This window comes from Tamandua tetradactyla, chromosome 5 (assembly GCF_023851605.1).
Source record: "Tamandua tetradactyla isolate mTamTet1 chromosome 5, mTamTet1.pri, whole genome shotgun sequence".
Taxonomy (NCBI): Eukaryota; Metazoa; Chordata; class Mammalia; order Pilosa; family Myrmecophagidae; genus Tamandua; species Tamandua tetradactyla.
Genome location: NC_135331.1, coordinates 119873766 through 119900439, shown reverse-complemented (window position 1 = coordinate 119900439; position 26674 = coordinate 119873766). Strand labels below are relative to the sequence as shown.

The 26674-nt window shown below is 35.1% G+C and overlaps 1 protein-coding gene across 1 annotated transcript in view; it reads left to right on the top strand.

The window, feature by feature from the left end:
* The window catches only part of EYS (EGF-like photoreceptor maintenance factor), a 1737133-nt gene that overhangs the window by 1359555 nt on the left and 350904 nt on the right, over positions 1-26674 (top strand). Inside the window, 1 exon segment of the mRNA XM_077159432.1 lies at positions 21526-21690. Coding sequence (XP_077015547.1) covers positions 21526-21690 — 165 coding nt within the window.

The window sequence follows — 26674 nt, the reverse complement described above, 5'->3', positions numbered from 1 at the left end:
GGATTAATTATATTAAGCAAATTTGTATTGCTCTTCTATTAGGTTTAGAGAGGATGTTAAACATAATTTTTAGAGGTCTGTCTTTTTAATGGATAGATTTTAGCCCTGCCACATATTAGCTGTATGAATTGATGCAAGTCTTAATTTTTGAATCTGTAAAATAGAAGTAATATGCACCTTAATGTGGTAGGCAGAATTCTAAGATGGCACCCAAAGTTTCTGCCCCACGGGGTACATGCCAAATGGAGATAGCATAGTAACTCCCATGATTATGTTACATTATAAAAGCTTGGGCATAGTACAGTGAAGAGAGAAATCAGGGAGATGCCATCACACTGGCCTGAAGGACAGCAAACACCCATGGTGTGAATTTACGTATGGGGGCCGCATGGCATGGGATTTTAATTGCTGAGAAAGGTCCCCAGCCAATAGCCGGTAAGAAAACAGGGACTTCAGTCCTACAACCACAAGGAAATGAACAACTGATGAGTGTGGAGCTGGACCCTGAACTTCTGATGTGATCTCATCCCACCAACACCTTGATTTTGTCTCAGTGAATCCTTGAGCATAGGAGCCAGCTTTTAGAAAGAGTACGATGATAAATTTGTGGTAACATGTTACACAGATATCAAAAACTAACATACTCGCAGACTTGGGTGAGTAAATATAATAATATTTATAAAATGGCTATTATAGTACTTTGCAGATAGTAATATCGAATAATAGTTTGGTAGCATTATTTCTAGATTTGAAAATAAATGCTAATATACCTACAGAATCATAAATAAATCCATTATGAAGCAATGTTTAAATGGTAATCACGTTAACAATTCTAAGAGATTTCTATCCATGCTGCTTTTATCCTCTATAATTTTATTTGAGTTCATCAAAATGTTATCTAGAACCTGATCTATAGAATAGCTATAATATTCTAACAAGATCTTCAAAGTTCCTATTTGCAAATGGCTTAACACTCACAGGATCAGGGGAGGGTTCTAAACATGACTTGCATGGAGAACATGATTTGATCCCCAACAGTAGTCTATTTTCTTGTCTAAGACTAAAAATTGAAAAAAAAAATAATACAGGAAATCAGACTGATAATGATAAGTTATGCTGAGGTCCAAAGATAGCATGGAAACATTAATGAGATTTTTTTTTTTGTCAAATGTTTCTCTGAAACCAAGTTCAAATTAAATTTAGGCACAAAATGATCAAAGAAAAGGAGTTAATATCATAATGGTCTGAAAAGAAAGATGGTGAAACAAGCACAAAATATAAGATGCACTTTTATCTTTCTAGGATGGTTTATATACAGAGCCCTAGAGTGTAATATCCTACACATTTTCACCAACTCCTGTTGCTTTGCTTTTATTATGCCTTCTACCTGGAATGCCCTTTTTAATCAACCTCACTTCCGTACAACCCTTTCCCTTGAAAATAAAAAAGATGAATAAGAAATTATCAGCAACTGAATCCTTTGCTATGTCATTAGTTTTACTATATTAGAAGTTTCTTCAGATCAAGGATAATTTTGAATTTGTAATTACTGGTATGAGTATGCAGACAATAAATGCTTATTAAACATAATAGAATTGAAGAAACTTTACTCACAAATTTAATATACTTAAATACTTGTTTTGCAAAATTGACAGGTGAATTCATTGTATTATCTCCATATTTTTCCATTAATTGAAAGGCAGGTGACCTCACAAGCTGACTAAAGACTTTATGACATTTTTCACAAGTGATTTTTAGTGATTATACTTACAACACTATCCAAATGGCTGTTAAAAAAAATGCAGAAAATCCAATCAAGTGGATCATCTATTATGAGTCAAAAATATTCTAATTATGTTGACCAAATTCTCTTTTTAAACTAATTATTTTAGTATTTTGTAAACATACTCAAAAAACTAACTTACTCCTTTTAGCTACAATATTAACAGAAGAGTAGAACATATGGAATAAAAATAAATAATAAGGGGAACAAATGTTAAAATAAATTCAATTTGAAATGCTAGTGGTAAATGAAAGTGAGGGATAAGGGGTATGGTATGTATAATCTCATTTTTCTCTATTATCATTTTATTTCTTTTCCTGTTGTCTTTTCATTTCTTTTCTAAATCGATGCAAATGTACTAAGAAATGATGAATATGCAACTATGTGATGATATTAAGAAATACTGATTGTATATGTAGAATGGAATCATATCTTAATGTTTTGTTTGTTAATTTTTTTTAATTAATTAAAAAAAGTTTAAAAAAAAAACTAACTTACTTCTGTAAAACAATGCCACTGAATTTTTTTCACATTTCTTTTGGATCTGGAAATATAACTTGAAAGATAAAGGAAAGCCAGTTTAGCAATATGAAAATGAATTCCATCAGCTACATTAAAAAATAAAACTTAATTTACTGAATAAACATGGTATGATGATAATTTAACATATCTTATATACCAGTTGGGATAACTTTCACACGCAGTGATATATGCATGTTAAACATTTGTTCCACAAGTGATTTTTCCCACTTCTCTTTATTTAAGATCCTTTTTATAATAAATTAACAAAAATTTGCATGCTTATAAGAAATATTGTGTTCTATGCAGGAAAAGTTAGTTTTTAAATATGAGGAGCTATATTTTATAAATTTAGAAAAGCATTATGGGTAACAAAGCTAACAAACAACAATACACAAAATTTTTTTTTAAAAGAAAATAAGGTATAATACAGATGGCAGGAGATAAAAAATTAGATCAGGTTAAGGTTCAATAATCATCACATCTCTTTTTTGTCAAGCCCAGCACTTTATACATCATATCAGTATTTTCCAAACCTAGCTCATGATATCCTTTAGCGAAATTTGTTGAATCATGTGTATCTTTTCTCCTCACAGGCTTACTGGTTTTACTTATTCAGAGTAGAGAATGGCAAACTTTTTTCTGAAAGAGTCAGATAGTGAATATTTTAGGCTTTGCAGGCCATCCAGTTTCTGTTGCAACTATTCAATTATTTAGTTACTTAACTCTGCTTTTGTAGCACAAAAGCAGCTATAGACAATATGTAAATTAATCAGCATGCTTACAATAAAACTGTGTTCACAAAACCAGGTAGTGGCTGGATTTGGCCAATTTGTCAACCCCTGAAGTATGTTAGTGTCAGCAATTTTAATAGTCAGTTTAAAAACAAGAAAATAAGAAACGGTCTTCATAGTTAGTAGTTAATATACCAAAACAAATAGTCTTGATAACTTTTTTTTTTTTTTTGCATGGACACGCACCAGAAATCGAACTCAGGTCTCTGGTACAGCAGGCAAGAACTCTGCCTGTTGCGCCACTGTGGCCCGCCCAGTCTTGATAATATTTTATAGTACAATACACCATACTGGAATTCTAATGTATCTATAGAAACTCACTATGGTGAAATTTACAATTGAAATTAATTCCATCCAGAAAACAGAAGACATGTGTCATGTATACGGTTGTTCCTCCATTTGTTATTCCACAAATTCAGAAATAATATTTCCCATTTACTGAGTGCATTCTCCAAACTAGGATTTGTTCTTTTCACATTACAAAGAACCTAATGAAGTTATTTAATTTTCACAGCCTAATGAAACAGGTAATGCACTAGCCACTTTACAAATGAGTAAATTGATGCTAAAAGGACTATATAACTTTCTCCAACCATCACATCAATTCTCTTACAGACATGAGATTCAAACTCCAGTACAGCTTTCAAAGATCATGCCATACTACTGCAGTAGTTAAATGAATGTGGGAACATTCTTAAGTCTAAATTCTTCACCACAATATAATACAGGGCCATATAATTAGCACTGGGCTGTTCCACTTTTTCATTAGTGACCTGGGTGAAGATGAAGTTGGCTTGTCATATATGCAGGTGAAACACAGCCTGGAAGAAAGAGGAATATGAGGGATGACAGAATCAAAGGCAAAAAAAAAAAAGAAAGAAAAAAAGACCTTGAGAGCCTGGAACAATAGGCCCACTCAAACAATACGAATGTAATAGAGATAAATATCTGCCCTTACATGCAGATAATTATACCTCAAGTGCACTTGAGACTTTATTCAGTAATATGAGCCAAGAGCAGTATGTGCTGTTACAACTATCAAAAATTTTTGTGGGCTGTCCTGCATTCATTTTACTTTGGCTAAGCCACTAGTCTAAATACTGACCTTTGTCCTAGTTAATAAACAGATTTCCAGCCCTGGGGCATAAACTACCCTAGAGCCTAAACCCACATCAGCAGCCACCACCCACAACACCCACACCACCCACCACCCACACCACCCACCACCCACCACCCACACCACCCACCACCCACCACCACCCACACTACCCACACCACCCACCACCCACATCACACACCCACACCCACCCACCACCCACCTACCCACACCACCCACCACCCACACCACCCACCACCCACACCACCCACACCACCCACACCACCCACACCACCCACCACCCACACCACCCACCACCCACACCACCCACCACCCACACCACCCACCACCCACACCACCCACACCACCCAAACCACCCACCACCCACATCACCCACCACCCACACCACCCACCACCCACACCACCCACCACCCACACCACCCATACCACCCACACCACCCACCACCCACATCACCCACCACCCACACCACCCACACCACCCACACCACCCACCACCCCCACCACCCATACCACCCACACCACCCACCACCCACATCACCCACACCACCCACCACCCACACCACCCACCACCCACATCACCCACACCACCCACCACCCACACCACCCACACCACCCACACCACCCACCACCCACACCACCCACCACCCACACCACCCACACCACCCACACCACCCACCACCCACACCACCCACATCACCCACCACCCACATCACCCACACCACCCACCACCCACACCACCCACCACCCACATCACCCACACCACCCACCACCCACACCACCCACCACCCACATCACCCACACCACCCACCACCCACACCACCCATACCACCCACACCACCCACCACCCACATCACCCACCACCCACACCACCCACCACCCACACCACCCACACCACCCACACTACTCACAGTTGGTCCCAATCCATAAGCTAGTCACCCCCATTGTCCTCAGCCCCCGGGTCCCTTTCCCTTTTCTCCCATTTGCTTCAAAGGAATCAATCTTTGACTCCCATGGGAAGTCTACTATCCTCCACCCCTGAACCACAGTAAAGGCACAAAACCATGGGATCCACTCACTCTGCTTGTGCACCTCTGTTCTAGTTCGTTAGCTTCCAGAATGCAATATGCCGAAACAAGATGGCTTTTAAAAAGGGGAATTTAATAAGTTGATAGTTTACAGTTCTAAGGCCGAGAAAATGTCCCAATTAAACAAGTCTACAGAAATGTCCAATCACAGGCATCCAGGGAAAGATACCTTGCTTCAAGAAGGCCGATGAAGTTCAGGGTTTCTCTCTCAAGTGAGAAGGCACATGGCAAACATAGTCAGGGCTTCTCTCTCAGCTGGAAGGGCACATGGCAAACATGGTGTCATCTGCTAGGTTTCTCTCCTGGCTTCCTGTTTCATGAAGCTCCCCGGAAGGCGTTTTCCTTCTTCATCTCCAAAGGTTGCTGGCTCGTGGACTCTGCTTCGTGGTGCTGCAGCATTCTCTGCTCTCTCTGAATCTCCTTCATTCTCCAAAATGTTCCCTCTTTTATAGGACTTCAGAAACTAATCAAGACCCACCCAAATGGGTAGAGACATGTTGTCACCTAATCCAGTTTAACAACCACTCATGATTAAATCACATCTCCAGGGAGATTATCTGATTACAGATTCAAACATACAGTATTGAATAGGGATTATTCTATCTTTATGAAATGGGATTTTGATTAAAATATGGCTTTTCTAGGGGACATATATCCTTTCAAACCAGCACAGCCTCCTACCTGCTGATTGAGCCTCCTTAGTGGGTGGCACTTCCTGTCAACCTCTCCTGGCACCCCCCTCTCTCTCTGGGTTCTCTCACTTTGTATTCTCATGTAAGATGGGCTCTTGTTTTCTCATTGTGTGGAAACTGACTCCCATCCAGACCCAAATTTAAAATACAAGTTAACTAATTTGGAACAAGTGGAGAAGCTTTGGGGTGTATTGGCCACAACCATGTGAAATGAGACACAAGGCCCTTGTCTACCTGTGGCTCTCTAGGGCTCTCTCAGATAGATAAAACTATCCGGGAGGAGTCCATGGTTTGCTGACATCTGCCTGGTTACATTGCACTGTCACCTGTAGCCTCTGCCAAGGACTGCCTAAGCTTCCTAACCCAAAGTAGTGGTCTCTTAGATCTGAATCCTCTCCTGGAACCACAAATGTCTAGCCCTAGTACATACAAAGGGAAAATTTGCAGTTTTTCACACTCCTTCTATGCCAATGGAATGACTTATATCAGGTGACACTGACACTGAGTAATACTGACTACATAATGAAAGTCTTGTGGGGGTTCTGACAGTAGAAGCCTGCAAGGCAGGAAGCTACCCCTTGCCCAGGGCTTGACTTGCAAGTTATTGGGCTAAGGCTAAAGGCACATGGGCCCAAAGGGAGTGTGCTAGACCTTCTGGCACCAGGACCACTGCAGCTGGGAGACAGCTGTGGGAGACTCCAGCCACTGTGCCCCTGAGAACCATGCATCCAGTCTTAAACCCACCCCTAGCCTGAGGGGAACCCCTCCTTGGGAAACAAAATGGTAACATTCTCTATCTCTGAGATATGAATAAAACTATTTTTTCTCATGAATTATGGCTTGGGTTTCTCATTGTGTTGAATCTGACCTCCACCAACCTGAAATTTAAATCCAATTTAATTTTGGGGGTGACAGAGGCTACTAGAAGCTATTTGGTATTAATAAATCTATAATTTGCATTTTCCTAAGAAGTGAAATATCTTAGGAATTTCACTTTACATTCTCCACCATCTCATAGGATTTCCAAACTGAATTCAATCCTGGGTAAGCCTGGGTAGCTGTCTTCTCTGTGTCCCCACCAGTCATCTGACTAAACAAAATCATCTGGTTGGGAAGATTGGTACTACTATAAACTCATAGCCACCAACCTATATCAAGCCATCTACACAGTTCAAAATCCGATATCTGCTCAGTCTTCTCCAGTCTTTACAAGACTATTTTAAACCTTTTCCACATTTGTCAAACCTCAGACCCCCACTATTTCCCTTAGTGTCACAGGAGATCTGTCCTACTTTTCTGAGAAAAATTAGTTGCCCTTCAATGGCATCTTCCAAAACTGGTTTCTATGTCATCATTCATCCTTTCTTTCATCTCTTCTATTACCAGAGGAAATTTATGAACTACTAATTAAACCCAATTTTTCCATGTCTCAGCTCATGTAGTAGTTGTATGTGTTATGTTGGGTGCCTACCGTCTTTTTTTTTTTTTTTTTTTTTTTTTTTTTGAAAGACAGAGAGAAGGAAGGAAGGAAGGAAGGAAGAAAGGGAAACATTTTTAAACATTTTCTTGTTTTTATTGTATTCTGTTTCTCCGTTTTTGTTACATGGGCTGGGGCCGGGAATCGAACCGAGGTCCTCCGGCATAGCAGGCAAGCACTTTGCCCGCTGAGCCACCGCGGCCCCCCCGCCTACCGTCTTTTTAATACTAATCTTGTATTGTATAAAATTTCCATGTTACAAGACTTTACTTTACGACATAAAAGACATGAGTCAAATTCCCACCTGTCTTGTAATTAGGACAAAAACACATGTCAGAGGCTTTGCCAATCAGGTGAATTATTTTATTTTGCTTAAACTGGTGAGAATTAATTTTGGTTTCAGTGACAAAAAACTCAAAAAATGTAAATGCTATCCCTTGCTCCTTTTCAGCACTATGAAACATTCTTTCTCTTTCCTGTATCTCACTTTCTTCTGCTCCACTAGACCATCCCAAAATCATTTAAATCACTCCAATAGTTTTTGCTCATAAAAATATGTGTAAGTATATGTATGCATATATAAACGTATAAACACACACATACCTAATCACATTCTACATTTTGTTCTCTACATTTTATTCTATTCTACAATTTTCATCTTGGCAGGTATCATTGTAAATATATACATATGAATTTTAAAATATGTGAATATAAACAGATATGCAAAAATAAAATTTTACAAGAATGGGATCGTAGAATATATGCATGTTTAAAAGTCTTTTTTTTTTGTCTCACTTTTCCCTTCTCTTCTCCATTGAAGAGACTCAATTTATATTTATAATAATATAAAAAAACAATGTTCTCTATATCCTCAAAATATGATGACTGTCAATTTATTAAAAACTAAATGAGTGGGTGAAAAATTAACAGATACTTAAATTTTCTCAATTCTAATATGGGCTTAGAAATAACCTACCTACCTGCTATTCAAGTTGAAGTTCATCTTTAACTAAGATGTTCAAAACTGAATATAAGGTAATCTGGCAATAGGCCTAAATACTGCATTTGTATTTTATATTCTACTTCATTCTTTACCTACAATGTCTGTCTTATTGATGGGGGGATGGATGTAGAAAGAGGAGGGAGAAAGGCTTTAAGTTTCCTTGATGCTTATTTTTTTTTAAAGATTCTTTAGATTCTAAGTGCACAAAATACCATTAATCACCAGTTTCATACTGTGTAGCACTTTAAGGTGTATTTTTATCCTTAATCCAACAGAAGTCTATATGCAGCTATAGAAAGAAGACAAAGTAAGCCTACCAAGCTAAACAGTATGTTTACAATCTCTAGCTGTGATTTCAAAGAGATTTCTTTGGAAGCAGTTTTCTATCCCACTAGTTTTTAATAGGAGAGGGAAAATTGGTTTACAATATGAACTTTTAAACTTTCCCTTATTTTCATACCAATTGCTTGCCCCACACTTGAACCCAACAATTTCCCATATATTGAAGTGCTTTTGTACTCATGCTTCTTAGCCAGAATCAAAGCAGTTTAGCTGAATGAGACTGTGCTGTCATATGACCACAGATAAAAAGACCAGGCACGAAAGTGGCAGCAATTTACGGACTTTTTAATGCAGATTTTCCCACTTTTGAACTTATTGAACTAAACTGCACAAATTTCTTAGCTTTATATCCAGATTTTCACCTTCATTTGTCCAAGATCTACTGTGGGTGAGGCATTTCAACTAGTGAAATAGTATGCTAATGTGGTTATAGTCATAATTTCTTACTGTTGGTAGTAATTTATTCCTAAACATTTCAGAGTTTGTGATTACTTTCAGTGCATGACATAGCTTCTTAATTATATCATCAATATTACGTTAATGATCTCAAAGTGACTATAGCAAGCTAAAACGCATTTTCATATCACATACATGTTTTCTCTTTCTGGAAAATGGCTTTGCACATTACTGAAGAGAGGATAGAAATGATACAAAGGGCCAATGAATGGGCTTAATGACAGAATAATGAAGAAAAAAACTGAGAGTTGAAGAAAATGAGAGACGCAGTGAAATACTTAATACCAAGTGATAGTAAAGTTAAGAGAAAAGAAAACTTCAAAAAATATATCCCAGGTATGAAGTTGGAAAGGAAAGGTGTAATAATGTTAATGGATATTGTTTACAGAGGTATCTCCTCCATATTCCAATATGGAAAAGCTCAACAATACAACTTATAACTTGCATACACAAAAGAACCATTATGAATACAATGGAATTAATATGAACTATATGTGCTACAGATATGTTATGTGTACTTTTTGAGATTGAGTTGTAGGGTTTATGTTGAATTTCCCTAGCAATGTGACCTTTACAAGTTATCTAATCTTTTCAAACCTCTGCTTCCACCTTTGTAAAAGGTGATACATATAGGGAGGTACTGAGGATTAAAATAGATTGCCTATGTAAAAATAGCGCTTAGCACAGTGCTGGCACCAAATGAGAGCTCAAAACATGTTAAGTAGGATGAAAGGAATGTTGTAGGGTTGATAGGGTTCAAAGGATAATCTTTAAGGTACAGAGTTAGTGGTAAGAAAGATCGGTTGGAAAATGGAAAGCATGGCAGTCGGGGATAGAGTCCCTGTGTGGGTCATTCCTGTAGAACCTTTTGATTCAAGCAGCATGTTTTGGAGTTCTAGCTTTGGAATTAATAAATTACATAATCAGCCCTCAAAGGCAGATAATTTCCAACTACTCAACATTCAGAAAATCCTTTTCTTTTTTAAAGAACCTTAAAGGCCTCAGCTACCTTCTAAAAAAAAACAAAGCAACAGCAACAATAAAAAAAAAAAAAAAACAGAGATAATGGTAGTACTTTGAGATCATTGCCCAGCACGTAGTAACAGTATTTCTCAGTAAAACTTAGCCAGTATTAACAGAGTAATTCTCATTCCTAATTCTTTTCCCTTCCTTTCCCTTCCCTCCTCCTTCTTCCCTCTTACTCTTTCTCTTTTTTTCTCTCTCTCTCTAAGAAACCCCAAATTACCTGTATTGGTTGCCATTTGGATATGGATTGTTGATCATATTATTCTATCTGAGCCTGGAAGATGAAATGTGTACAATTTATGCATAGAAATTACCTATAATAACTTGATGCTGATGGTAAACAAAACAATGGTTGTAGCACTACTAAGATTGAATGGAACTAGACAATGTGTTTTAGACTAGTAGCATTTTGTAAATTACTAAAAAAATGCTTGGTGAAAAAAGAGATATGACAAGTTTTACCAGAACATCTGCACCTTCTTAGGACATGTCATCAGTTTTTGAAAGAAGGGTTTGTGGCCAGGTACAAACCTCTTCTGAAAACTGTAAGTTTTGAATTGCCTACTGTAATAAGAGACCCCAAAGGGGCCCAACAAAGTCAATGGGCTGCCACTACATTCATTTCATCCCCTATATGCAAAGCCCTTACAACTTGACAAAAGGCTGTAGCTAATGAAAGCAATAAGCAAAATGTAAGAATAGTCTCTTTTTTCTTCCCTGTGTTATTTGGTTCAATCATTACCACATAAACAATTTTGAGTTTACAAGCTCTTGTACACACATGCATGCAGGCACACACACACGTCCCCTTCTACAACCAATCAATCTTCCTTCCTGATAATTCTTCGTCCCTCAGGTTCTACTACACAGGACTGTTTTGGCTTGCTAAAGCTACCAGAATGCAATGTTCCAGAAGTGAATTGGATTTTTCAAAGGGGATTTATTAAGTAACAAATTTATGGTCCTAAGGCCATGAAAATGTCTGAATTAAGGCATCCAGAGAAAGATACCTTGACTCTGAAGAAAGGCTGATTGCATCCAGATTTTTCTGCCATATGGGAGGGCAATGGCAACATCTGCTGTCCTCTCCTGGCTTCAACTTTCAGCTTCTGATTCCAGTGGCTTTCCCTCTAAGCATCTGTGGGTCTTCCCTGAGCTTCTCTGGGCACACTCTGGGTTTCATCTCTTAGCTTAGAATCTCCAAACATCTGTGTCCTGGTTTCATCTCTCTGCTCTCTGTGTCAGCTCTCAGCTCTCTGTGTCGGGGCTCTTTTAAGGACTGCAGTAAACTGAGAACAACCCTAAATGTGTTTAGTCACATCTCCATGGAAACAACCTATCAAAATGTCCCACCCAACAATAGGTCTGGACCTGCAAGATTGGATCAGAAGAACATAGCTTTTCTGGGGTTCATAAGAGTCTCAAACCAGCACACTGGACCATCTTAATTTTTTTCCTATCTTCATAATTTCTCCTTCTCCATCTCCTTGTTATCATTCAATGCCAAAAGATGTAACGTATTTTTTTACTCTAGGATTGTGATATCCAAATTCAAATATTTAATGGTCTTGTGGTTATTTCAACGTGGATATCCCACTTGCACCACAAAATCAAAATGTACAAACTGGTCTCATCACCAACTGCTAAATACCTCTTCCTCCCAGGTTACCTGTTTTGCTTTCCATCTCCTTCATTTTCTTTGTCTTTCAGATGTGAAAACATTACTGTTTTCCTTGAAATCTTACTTCACCTAGACACACAATCTACTTACTCTTTGCCAAATCATGTCACTCTCCTATCAAAAAAGTCTTTCCCACCTATTCCTTCCTCTATTTTGCTATTGCCAGCATTCTTGATTTGACCCCTACTTCCATCCACTTGAACTATTGTTCTAGCATTTTAAACTGAATTTATGACTTTTACTCTTCTAATTCAAGCTTTTAGTACACTGATGGGAGATTAATATTCCTGAAGGACAATTCTAATTTTGTTGCTTCTCTCCTCATAAACATTTAGTGCCCTTGTCCTGTGTCTTTATTCTGGCATGCCAGCCTTTTATGATCCTCCTGCTTTTCCAATTCTATTTTCAATTGCTCCCTTTCAGACCGTCTGTGCTCCTAGCCAACTGAACTTTTTCTGTATACCTCCAAGGTCTTCTACTGCTCACCTTGCTCATGAATTGTTTCTTTCTCATGCTAGATTAAGCTCATTAATTATCCAATGAATTAAATAATCAATTAATTAATTGACTTATTTTCCCAGTTAGAGGGAAAATTCATTGAATTAAGGGTCTACATTTGATTCAACTCGTAACCCTCCTCTGTGCCATGAGCAAATTGATTTCAAATATTTTTTAAATGAATGTTTTCATTTTCTTATCTCAATTAAGGATTTAATATCATTTGACCTTGTGCTTTCTAATAATGATATTTATGTTAGGGCATAGCCATTTTTTTCCTTTGCTGATAAATTATTCATTTAGTTTACAATTCCCCCATGGGGTAGGAAAGATTTTTCTCCTGTAAATGTCCGTCAGTATATTCCGTCTCTCCCTGCCTGCCGCCAAACCATTCCATTGTGCTATGCTCCGGACGTCAAACTACTAATATTTTCATGACATCATCTGGGTCCCTTTTTTATTCTCTGCAGTTCATATTCTGTTTTTTCTAAGCCATGTTCTAAATTTTGATCCATTAGGCAAGGATTTTTTACTTCATGTGAATGTCCTGCCCTCGACTAAACTAGTAAATTATAGGTAAATTTAAAAAACAAAGAAAAAAATTCCACGAAAATTTGAAATCTATGATCAAAAGAGATATTTGTGTTTCTGAAGGTTATGTGGATGATTAAAAAAAAAAAAACTCATCTCAAATAATGTAAATCAACTTTAATTAAAATCAAATTGTATTATAATCATAATTTAACATTATTTCAATTTGTAAGATAGTTCATATAAGTCCCTCAAATAACCCAAAACTTCAAAATAACCCTTACAGTGTGATTCAAATATGCAAGAATTTATGTAACATTTTAAAGATTATGCCCGACTTTAGATTTTCCTTTACTTATAGTCTGACTATTCTAAAACTAAAGCACATTAAATCCATTCTGATATAGGTACTCAATGTAATAAGTATATTTGAAAAATATTCTTTTCATGAAGCCACAGTTTATCATATGCAATAACTATTTTTAAATGAATTAATGGAAGTATTTAATACAATCAGTACCTCCTAAATGGAGCTCTATCACCTTGGCTTTGAAATACTGAAAAAAATTTTTGCTGTAATTTAAATTATGGTGTTTCTATGAATGAGATCGTGTTATTATCAATATTCATAATTTCAATCATAAGTAATATCTACCAGAATTTACTCTTGACACATCTATTTACTTCTAAATAATTTGTGATTTGCTTCTAAGCTTTTTCTAAAGTGTGTTAAAATGTTATCATTCTAGCATCCCAACACTTGAAAATGTCATATTAAATTGAAACATCCATTATTTATAAAACATAAAGGATATTTTGCCACATTTTCAACTATTTAAATTGTCTGCAAATAATATGTCTCATATTTTTGTAATATAACGTTTATATCAGACGTAACTGGCAAAATCATTGCTTATTTTGTTGCTAAACTTGTTTTTGTTTTGTTCTTTTTTATGTGTATGCATGCATTCATGAATATATATATACATGTGTGTGTGAGAAATACTTAGGAGAAAATTATGTATTTTAAAAGTTAAAAAGACCTTTGATCTGTGGTCCTAGGGAATCTGTTAAGTCTCTAGATAAGTCTAAGTGAGAGAAATGGTGCTGTCCCTGAAGTTCTGTATAATCTGATATTACAGATTATGGCACTGGACTTCCACTTTTAGAAGTTGGCACGAGATATCTAGAAAAACTTTCCCACTAAATATCTATTAAAATATTGGTAAAAAAAAAAATTAAGATCCTTTTAAATGCATAGCTGAATTCTAAAATTCATTCCCATAGTTGAGAAACTAAGAGAAAGCCATACGTGCCAAAAAGCAGAGAGGAATCTACCAAAAAGTGTGATAGACATGCACTGAAACCACATTTGATTTAGACAAAGTGAACAATTTAGAACTTGCAAGGACTGTAGCCTCTGTGAAAAGGTCAGCTAGGGGGAAAAAAATTGCGCCTACCATCAAAAGAAAGCAACAAGAAAACTATTGGTGCTCAGCTTCAGCTACAGGTGGGCAAGTTTCCTTATCAATAGCGCTGGCCTCATGTAGGTTCAGGTTTCTAATTTATACTACAAATATGTCCAAAGAAATCCCAATCTAGAAATGAAAGTAAAGCAGTCCCCAGTTTGAAAGTTGCAGAATATATGAAAGAAAGAAAAACAATTCCACTATAGAACCACATCTGCAAATTAGATCTCTATATGTTCTCAACGATGAAAATCAAAGATAACTATGTAACAAAAAAGACAGAGAGCAAGCAAAAACAGACCATCTCAAGCAAAACCTTGCAGAAAAATAGAAAAGCATTATTATATTCTAATGGTTTTTAGTTACTAAATTCATAAAATTCAGAAATGAAATTTTCATGTTTAAGTGCTAAGGAAATAGGAAGAATTTGAAAAAAAAATAAGCAAAGAATAAAAGAGACTATCACAAAATTCCAGGCAATGAAATAAAATATATAATTATTTCAGATTATTTTTAAAATAATAATATTTTAAAATATCTTCTACTAGACATAAATTAATAAAGTTGCAGAACACCAAAGGTAAAAGAAGTTCTTAAATTAAGCCAAACAGAAAAGACTGAAATGGCACTGAGGAAAAAATAAAAGAACAGCAACAGAATCCAACTTAAGACTAAAATAATATCTTCAAATTGTAGAAAGAAAATAAGTGTCAACTATAGATGCTTGCACAGCTAAATATTCATTAGAGAACAAGATAAAAACAAATACCAAACAAAAACTGAGAGGGTTTACCAGGAAGAGGTCCTCACTAGAGCAACTTTAAAAGGAAATACTTCCAGAATAAGGAAAATGATTCCAGAATGGAAGTCAGAGAATCAAAAGGAAAAATTATGTAGAGAACAATAATTTGTATATATTACTTGGGTAGAAACAAAACATACAGAAAATAATGCAAATTCTTTTAAATTCTCCATGTTGCCATTCTAAATGTGTTAAACTTGTCCTATGGCTGGTTTTTCTTTCAAGTTTGCAAGTTATCTAGATCAATGCTTGTAAATTGATAGAAATGTGAGTACCTACATGTGGGAAAATTATCCTGGTAAAAATGTTTAGTGTACTACATATACTATATATGGTAAGTTCTGTTTATATAAATATGTACTATTCATATAAATCAAGACATTAAAGTTCTTCATAATTAATATGGACAAAGCTTAAGCCTATTTTATGAGTCTTAGAACTTAATTTTACAATTTTGGAATAATATAGTTGATATAATTTTTGTATCTTTGAATACTATTGGTCAAATTTATTATTTTTAATGATGAATCCTACATCAGGAAAAAGATTGATGGACTTATTAACCGGCGATACTCCTTTTAAACACAGAATTTAACAAAAGAGTCATAAAAGAAGCAATGTAATGTTTTTAAACTAAAAAAAAGTTTCATAACAATTGTATCGTATCAGTCTTACCTTCTTTTTATGAACTTAGTTATAGAATTTGTGTGATATTCTTCCTGTAGAAAGTAAGGAAATAACTCAAGAAAATCATTTCAGTAGTATTGATTTTTCATTCCTATTAAATAAATTTAATCTATTTCCATTATAAAAGAAAAATATCAATCGATATTACATTTCCTTTATTACAAAGAATTACAATAAACTTGTCTGGATAAGGTGTGATCCACTGCATTTGTAGCTTTACGTGCACACTGATACATCAGCTTCTAAGGGTAGATCATGGAGGGCCTTTATACAAGGCTAAGGGGATGATAACTCATGCTGTAGACAAAACAGCTCCATTTCTATTCAAAATGAGTAACATTTATGCTGCTCAGTTGCTCTGTGTTCAGGGTAAAGATATTAATCTCTTCTGTGTTTTCTTTATCCTAAAGTACTCCATGGTGCTGTCTGCTCCCCTGAATTTTCCACGAACTGTTTTTATTAATGACTGTGGTTCTGATTTATACCATAGCAATATATTGGGTGAAAAAAAACAACTTCATCCATATTGTTAACTTAAGGGGCTTCAAACTCAGTACAGTGTTTTCACAGTTTCCTTTGACAATTTCAAGGGTGTTTGTAAAAAAATGATATGATTAAGAGGTTTAAAGGATTCTCCTTCTGTTTCCGTGACTCAGACCTGATTTTAAATTTTGTTAAACATATATAGGAGCTAACATGTTGAGTTGGATTAACCTATATGATCATTTAAGACACTAAAACATTATAGGATATATTTTAGGTGTCAATTTTATAATCAGAAGATTCAAATTAAATACTATGACTTCTTTTGTAAGATTTTAAATCCATATTTTCATAGAAAGACTTTTAATTTTTCCATTTCTAATTGGAAGAGAAATAAATTTGGAGTGTGTTCAAATAGTATTGCCTGAAGAAGTTTTCAGAAACAGCAGGAAAACACTTTGCCTAACCCCAATTAGTCTTATTTTCCATATTCAGGGCAATTCTGTTTTTCAACATATCCACTAAACACAATGATAATGGAAATTAATATGGGTAGAAAGCAGTTCAATAGCAAGTGCTTATTGTTCATAATTGTTGTTTCCTGTAATAATTTTCATAAAACCTGTCAACTCCGAGAAAAGGTCCAAGGAGTATGTGAGCTGGGAAGTAGGCAGGTGCACCTGAATTATACAATGGCATGCTCCTGCAACGCACATGGAAATCATTTTTTAGCAAATTGAATTACATTTTTAATGTACTTAGTGAGTTCACTTCTCAGAATACGTAAAGCCTATTATGAATCCAAATAATTTAATTCATTTATAAATCCATAAATAAAGACTATCTATTCTCTTCCAAGAATTACTTTGACTATTTATCAATAATATGAAGAAGCTTAACCATAAGGAAAGTATTGGTGCACCATTTATATACGTTTCCTCATCTTATTTCAACTGTTAATTTTTTTTCTTTCCTTTTTTTCCCCCAAATTACCACAGATAATTATTTTAGTTGTACTTTTTTTGGTCTAAGAATACATTTGACTAAAAATGCAAAACGAGGCATGCCATAAGGAGATACAAAAATAAATCAAGCATGGATCTTTCCTTCAGAGGATGTGAAGTATAGGAGGGGAGGTGGGATAGATTTGGTAGACTGTCCCTTTTACCCAGTCTAACTTCTTACATAAGGCACAGTGCTCCTTGGTAACAGAAAATGTCTAGAAAAAAAAGGTCAAGACAGCAGGATCAGAATGTTCAAAGAACTTAAGTCAAAGCCTATTACCCCAGAAGAATAAAGTCTCAACTCCAACTTAAAGTTCTGTCCCATGAAACTAGAATCTAAGCTCTGTGAGGGTAAGAACTTTATCTTTTTTCACTTCTGCATTTCTTGAATAGTACCTTGCATGTAGTAGTCACTCAATAAATATTTGTTGACTTAATACTGAAAGGAGAACAAGTTAAATAACATGAAGAAATAGTGTCTAAAACTATATATATGGTAGAACCAACATATATGCAATATCCAAAGTGTTGCCAAGTTATATACTGGGAATCTTATATGTTTACAACCTAAATCCATCCTTTTGTAATAGTAACCATTGACCTCAGCCATAATCCTACCCAAATCCCTCATCCAACCTTCCTCCAGTATAGAGTTAGCTATACTGATTTTTTTTATTGATTGACATTTGATTTTTCTCTTTATATCATTAGAAAAGTGGTATTTATTCTGTTCACAACTGCCAAACACTCTGTTCCATCTGGTGAGACTCCAACTGTGTTTTTATGATCACAAGAATGCAAACTCTCCTCCTTAGGAACTTATTTGCTTGTATTTGCCCCAATGTCTTTCTAGAATTCATTTACTAGAACATTGTATTTCTACTAATTAAACTTAACAGATCTCCCTCATCCAGAGTAATAGGATTATTGTAGTATCAATTCTACCCAACATTTATACAAATTACTGTAGCACACAGTAGAAAATGATAGGTGCACTAAAGGAGTTGTAGATACAATACTATGCAGAGTTCAAATTTGGGGGTATTTTTTCAGTCAGGTCTTGAATTAACAGGAAAATTTAGATAACTACAACTTGAGGGAAGGGCATTCCAAAAAGAGAGAATTATATGAGCAGAAGCAAAGCAACACAAGAAAGTTTGAATCAGCCTTTCTGGTAGATTAATTTGTATGGGAAGCACTGAGAAATAAGACCATGGAGAGCCTGGCTTACCAGGCAAGCAGATGAATTATTCCATAGTCACTGAAGGTTTTGACAAAAGGTTAAAATTTAGCTGAGTAAAACGGGCATGATAGTAATAACACATAATAGACACCATAGAAAGGGAGGCCAGTAAGGAAGAAGCTCTTGCAACAGCTGAGTTGAAAAGTCATGAAAACTTAAATAAGGATGGTGGTAGCAGAAGGAAAATTTCAAGATTTGATCTAAGAAAGAGGCGACAGGGACCAGCCACTAGCTTGAGAAGATATGGATGGATAATGATGCTGAGTTTCTAAGTCTGGAAGAATAAGTGCTATGAGTAGGAAAAAAAAAAGTGGAGGTAGATCAGATTTAGAACTGATGACCTGGGACAAAACCTTGGAACTATATGCATTATGGAGTGTTTGAAAAAACACTCTGCAAAGGATCTATCCAGCAGGTAAGAAAATCGCTAAAGTGTGTTGTTATCACAAAAGTTGAGAAAGGGTAAAGTTTTAATAAAAATGAATGTTAAGTGTTACAAAGACCTCTTATAAGCACCATAAAGGATTTTGCTAACTAGGCTTTCATAACCTCTGAAAATGTGATCCGATAAAATGTAGAAACAAATAAAGATTGGTTATCACAGGCCAAGAAGTGGTAAAATATGTGATACTATACAACTTAATTCAAGCAAATTGTTAAAAGATAAATGATTATTATTTGTATCTGACTGTCTTTCACAAATTATATACATAAACAGGATGGTAAAAAATGAGCTTTCTATCAGACCCTAGGGTATAATAGCTGTAAGGAAAATAAGATGCCATACCTAAAAGCAGATTTAGCTAGGAAGTGTTAAGAAATGTCTTCACCATTCTTGTTACAAAAAAAGGTCAATATGCGAAGAGGACAGAAGATTATAGGGACATGATTTTTTTTTAGATAATTGTTTTTAATACAAAGCTTTTTAGATGGACTGCCCACTTTCTCTCCCATCATGTATTTTTAGTTTGGGGTAGCTTCAGTTGGATGACTTGAGAAGGAATACCATGGGCTGGTAGACTCATACATTCATACCTGAGAAAGCTAAAGCAGCTCATGGTAAAGAAAAGAGGGAAAAGAGACAGAGAAATAGAGAGAATGACTGAGTTTGAGAATTAACTATACCTCCTTAGACAGTGGAGCAGAGAATGTAGAAACTTTTATCAGGAAAGAGAGTTGTCCTAGAGTGTAGCCCAAGTGGTCCATCTAGACAGGCAAGTAACTGTCAACAGAAAGAATCTGTTTATAGTGTGAAAATTCAGAGCAAAGCCAAGGTAGAAGTAATAAACCAAAGGCATTTATCCCATAAGTCCAAGTTACAGCAGGCAAAGGGTTTCCATGAGTCAAAAGATTTCTAGATTGAGCAATGAAAACAAAACAAAACAGGGCACTTAGTTGAATATGAATTTTAAACAAATAAGTTATTTTTAATATATTTCGTTCTATATTTGGGATATAAGCATAGAAAAATCTTGTTGTCTATATGAAATTCAAATTTAACTAGACATTCTGTATTTGATCTGGCATCCCTACCATGAGAGCAACAGTCATCTTTAGGCATCTGTCATACCCTCAGAACAGAAAACTTTCCTCTACCACTACCAATACACAGCTCTAAGTGTTCTCTTTTACCGTGAGCTTCTGAATTCTTTCCACCCTACCTGCCTTCTCCCCAATTGAAGCTGTAGCAGTAAGAAACGGCAGACAACCTGAAGGGGCGATGGTAAGAAATGAAAAAGAACAAAAACCAACTCCACCCCTGCCCCTAGGGCAGGCAGTAGGATTAGTCCAAATAAAGACCTTGACTGGTACGGGGAATAGGGAGTCATATCTCTGAAGGAATATCTAAGTGTTGAAAAATTGTTTCAACTGGATATTTAGTTTCTGAATCATCATATGGCCTATAGAGAAGGTAGGAGTCATGAGCCTGTCAAGATTTTATTCATGAGTGGAGAAGAATTATCCCACTATGATACCGATAAAAAACTAAGTTGCACTTCAAACATCCAATGTATTATGCTTGTTTAATGTACCAATTATATAACTACAGATACAGATATATGACAGAAAGAGAAATACTTTTAAAATTTTATGTACCTCAAGATTTTGTGAGAGTAATCATTTAAAAGATTAGTAATTCTAAAAGAATAATTCAAGAAGTCATTAATAACCTTGCATTTATAGTAATACTATTCATAAAATCTAAATATTATTGAAAAGCAATACATATTAGTGAATATTAATAAAACCCTCTGAATGACAGTTTAATAATCTCTTTCCATTAATTTTTTTAACTTTTTTATTGATGTGTAATTACATCGAATACAATTCATTGATCTTAAGTGTATAATTTGATGAGTTTTGACAAATATATACAGCTATTTTTATCACAGAATATTTTAAGGAGCTGATGAAAACTATGATTTAGCATATTTTTTCATACAATTTCAAGGTATTGTTTATTCTCAAGGTCCTTTTGTGAACATCAAATGAAGGAACTTGATTTAAGTAATTTTTTCTGCACTATTGGTTAATTATTTTAGTAGATGATTTTACAACTTTATCCTTATATATTTAAATCTATCATTGGATCTAATATTTATAAATATCAGGATTATCAGGGTTTTTTCATTGTATGCTACATGGCGGGGGTCACATTTCATTCTTTTTCCACGTGAGATTCCCCTTATTGCAGCACCATTTGTTGAATTTTTATTGGTTTTTTGCTTTATTTGTTTGCCTTTTAAAATAAGTGCTAATTACAATAATATATTCGTATGTACTTGAATAGCATTATAATGTCAGAATGTATAAATATGACTTTTTTTTTCAGATGCAGATCTATTTTTGCCATCTTTCAATGGGAATTCCTATTTAGAACTGCCTTTTTTTACGTCTCTGGAGGAACAGAAGTCTGTCCTAGAGAAGCAATATAACAGAATCGTTACCATCCGCTTGACTTTAAAAACAAGCACTTTAAATGGAACTATTCTCTACTGTGAGTAGTAAATGTTTGACCCACTGTATGTCATTTCTTTCTCAAATGTTAATCTATTGAATCAATGAATTATTCATTTAAATATTGGGGAAAATTTTCTAGCCTAGTGCATGAAGCATGACCAAAAGAAAATCTTAGTTCTTTCTAGTGTTCTTAGAAGTTTCTTTAATTTATGAGTCATTCAATGGAACATGACTTACAAACAGGCTCTGAACCATCAAGGAAGAATACAAAAAGCATTATAATTTGATGGCATATGGCTACAGCGGTAAACATAAATCCTGCAAATGTTTCCAAACATATTTTTATAATATAGATCACTAAAAATGACTTGCATTCAATACTTGGTAACTTGGAAAAAGACGTTTTAAAGCTGGGATTCATTTGCCAATTAGGAGAATTCCTATCACTACTTTAGCAACATTTGTTATCTTAAGCTGTTTTGGAAAAAATAGTATTAAAATTTTTGTTTGTTTAAGGAAATACCTCTACAACCAAAATTCTCTACATTATTATATAACATGTCCACAAGGTTTCTATAACCAGAATTTATGGATTTCTTTCATCTGTGGCTGAACATCACTAATGTGTATTACCTGCATATTATAAACACTGATGTATAGTCAAAATGTGACAATTGTCTTACCTCTTTTTGAAATTTATGTGCAATAGTTTTAACAATCCCCAAATTGGTATGTAATTTCTTCAGTACTTTGATACATTATCTGTCTGTGGGGCAACTCATTATTTCCCAAGTGACTTTTTCCTCTATTTTGAATTATTTTACAAAATTGATCAATCATTCTGTGTTTTCTAAACATAATTTAAACCTTTTTATTATTTAACTATGAATAAAATGCCTAAAAGAAGAACTTGTGGAAAGCTGGGCAGAGAGAGAAATTTTGAACATTAAATTGAAACTGGGAATTTATGTTTTAGTTTAGAAATAAAGTACTTGTCAGAACTAGGCCAAGCATTACTTATTTCCCAGGAGCAGAAGCATCCATGTTTAAATGATGGCTTTAGAATGTCTGATTTATTTATGCTGTAAAAGAGAGAGAGAGTGAGAGAGAAGAAAAGTAAAAGGGAAAACATTTTTATATATGGAATGTAAGTGCTGGTAGACGACCATGAAATTCAGAGATAATAGTACATTGCAGAGAAAACAAAACAAAACAAAACACAGAACAAAAGACACAAACATAATAATTTAAAGCCACAAAGCAAAGCGATTTTCTGGTTTTCCTATTTTTTTGAAGTTATAGAGAACTGGATGTTGCCTCCTTGGGGAGAGTGTGTTTTTACCAACTAGAAGCAGCTCATTACAAAAGAAACAGCCAATCCCTGGGAATTCTTCCTTCCTGGTCCATGCTCCAGGCTCATATTCATGCAGCCACTCAACACACTCTTTTTGAAGGCCATAGAAAAACATGCCAAGCATACATACACCCTGTTCAAGTTGGTGCTTTTTAATTTAAACCAGTGAAACCCAAGCTGATATGAGTGGCAGAGAATTCTTTTCATCTCTCATAGTCACTGCCCAACCAAAGCAAGCAAACTAGAAATTACTAGCCAGAAAACAGAGCCATTATAATGGCAATCCATTTCTGCCTTTGTCTTATATAATCATTGCCGTATGTCACTGGGTACAACAAAGATGTTTACGCAAAAGCATTTCACAGCTTGTGAATGGAGGGAATATTTCTGACTATAAAGTGTTTTTTGTTCATTTGTAAAGTGATCATTTAATCCTACATTGTTGGGAATACCCAGCAGAATGTTTCATGAGGTTAACTACTCTCAGTCCCCTTGGCACTTGTCAGCCTCGTAAGAGCCTAACAGCATATGAACAAAAGTATTTGTGTGAGTCAGTTAGATAGGGTAGTTTAAAAGGTGTCTCTTAACTTGATTAAAGGGACAATTTTCTCCCTTTTGAAATCAGTATATTATGTGTAAGCTCAATTAAAAGTAGTGAGGAAATTAAAACAGATGTTTCCCTTTAGAGTCTAGGGGTTGATTTGTTTAGTTCATTTTTATTTTGCCATTTTCTTTATTCCTGAACTTTTTAGATCAACTCAATTCTATTCTACAAACAAGTATTGAACATTTGTATTCTGTGCCATCAAATATTTAAGGAAAAAGGAGAGAAATATCAAGCTGATAAGTCAGTGTCAGCTTTGAATTATATTCCTTGTTCAAAACTGTGGATTTATCTTTTCTCAGTTTGCCTCACCAACTAATTGATGTTGAAAAAGAACGTAAGGAAGATAAAACTTGAATCCTCGTGAGATTACAGTAAAAATTCTTAGAAAAGATAGTTTAAAAAGAACCCTCTGTGGGAGAGGGACAGCTCTGAGAACAGCAGTCAAGATGAAAAGAAGGCTCTCCGAATCTGCCACTGAACCAATTCAGAATTCTGGAGCCCAGTCAAATAAGCTACTAATAGGTCACAGGAGAAGAGTTGAGACCACACAAAACTCTTTTGGTGCATTTTCAGAAAAAGCTTCATTCGGCAAGCAGCATCAATCAGGAGATTTCATCATGGGATGTATTTCTAGGTGGTTGGATCCATTCTGTGCTGTTTCTTTGAGAATAAATAAGCATGCCCTATGGAAGGATGTGATCTTTGCAAATTTAGGGACGACATTTGACCAAGTCCCAGGAGGCAAATTACATGAATAACTCCAGCAGAAAGATAGGATTTAGAAGCAATCTTTATATTACTTAATGTTTGTATTTATAGTGAAAAGTAGAAGAAGGACAAGTTTTGGGTATTAATTGCAGGCAGAAATTGACAGATCAAGTAGGATTATTGGAGCTTTCATTTTTTCCATTTATGGAGGGCTTAAGGGAAGAGATTTCCGTTACTGCTGAAGAAAGCAAATTGAATCCAAAGTCCCATAACATCTGTCTTTCTCTATAAAATGATTCCCAGCAGAATACACAGTATCTTCATTAGATACTTATTATGCTTTGTTCCAGTGATGTGGCAAGACCAATGAAATCCAGCAGCATTTCCTGACATCATATTTAAAAGCTGCTTCTTTTCCTACAGGAGAAAAGATTGCTCTGTTCTTTCAATCAGTTTTGCAATATACACCACAAAATTATTTGAATAGCTTTGTCCTTCCTTAACAGCTTATTATGGTCCAGAAGGATATGGGAGGGACTGGGGTTGAGAGCATCATTGGATAATTCATGCATTGCCCTCCTTAGGTGCTGAGAGACAGACTTTCATTGTCTCATTTTTATGACAGGAAAGTAAAATTCAACGAATTTTCTTTGAGTACCTAGAAAAAGCTCAGTGCTCCTTTAGGCCTTGTGAGAGATAGGAAGATGAATAAAGACGTAGCAGAGAGATACTATTCACATAATTCTATGGCAAAGGCAACTGTGATAGGCCTTAAAATAGAAGTATAAATTAGGAACTTGAGCAGAGTACAGAAATTCATTACATCAAGATTCTGTGTTCATGTTTCCTCACTAAAGAGGGAACAGCTTATAATCTTAAATTGTTATTAAAGCTCTGTGTTCCACTCCAACCCACTCAGTACCTCAACCAGTGCCTTGCATAGATGCCTTCAGACTGTGAGCAGCTGCTACTAAGGTTGCTACTGGGACTGATGCTGTTGTTTACAAATCTAAATATTTAGCATGAGATGGAAAAGAGGAGTTCTAAAGCTACTGCAAAAGCCTGTGGGTTCAATAGAGGAGACAATGCAAGCTCACAAAACAGAGTATTTATCACATGCCATGAAGTATTTATCACATGGCACCAGAGATAAAGAGATCATTTCACCTTTGCCATAGACAGTCTTGATTTAATGTCATTAGGTGACCAAGAGTAGGTTTGAAACCAAGTTGGCTATGAATAAACTGTGTAACATATAGCAAGGGCTTCAACTTCACTATACCTTAGTTTAGCTATAAACGATGCTGATACAATTGTTATTACCCAACTCACAAGATTTGAAAGAACAAAGATAAATGTTTGAAAAATACAAAGTGTCATACAAACATAAGATGTTCTTTTATGAGAAATGGTAGAAATCCATGTCAGTTTACAAAAATATCCAAATTTGATAACTCATGTACCTCACTTAATAAGTACATTGTACATTCTGATTGCTATCAATTCTACAAAGAACAATGTTGAATTTTATTTTAATTCAAATTGATGATCAATTAATTTTTTATGAGCATTTATTTATGAATTGTCTCGACTCAAACTATCATTAATATTTGGGAGAATTTACTACAGCAATTCAAAAAGAGGAAAATAACAAATGTTTATGGAAATGGCATCATATAAACCATAAATTCTTTATCTTCAGTATTGCACTGAGGTGATAAAGTATCCATGTTTAGAAAAGTGTAGATTTATAACCCAACACAAGAATCCATCAATCTAAAATTGTGAAAAAGCTAACTAGGATATCAGTGTTTCCCTCTCTCTGCATTACTTGTATCATCATTATTCCTTTTATATATTTATAATATATATTCCTTTTATGCATATATATGTGTGTGTGTGTGTATATATATATATATATATATATACACACTCACACACCATTATATACTTTTAGACTCTGACTTATTAGGATTATCTTTCTAAAAGTCAACTGATTCAGAAATTTGAGTCCATTGCTTTACAAGGAATAGTTACTATTTCTTGTTTTAAGTAGCATGTTTATGCTTAATAATTCTTAAATCAGGAGACAGACACAATTAGTGATTTCATTAGGATAAATAAAATTTAAAGACTAGAGATTTTATAGAAGCTTCAAAATATTGTCTGAATAAAACATTCAGAAAAAAATCAAGACATAAATAATTTACTGGAAAAAATACTATACAGCCTAAAAGCATAAAGAACTATTTCAGAAAAAGATAGGTTCACACTTCTACTCTAATGGATCATCAAGCATCTTTTCAGTGAAACAACAGAATGACACCCCTTCAATGGCCTAATGATGAGCTC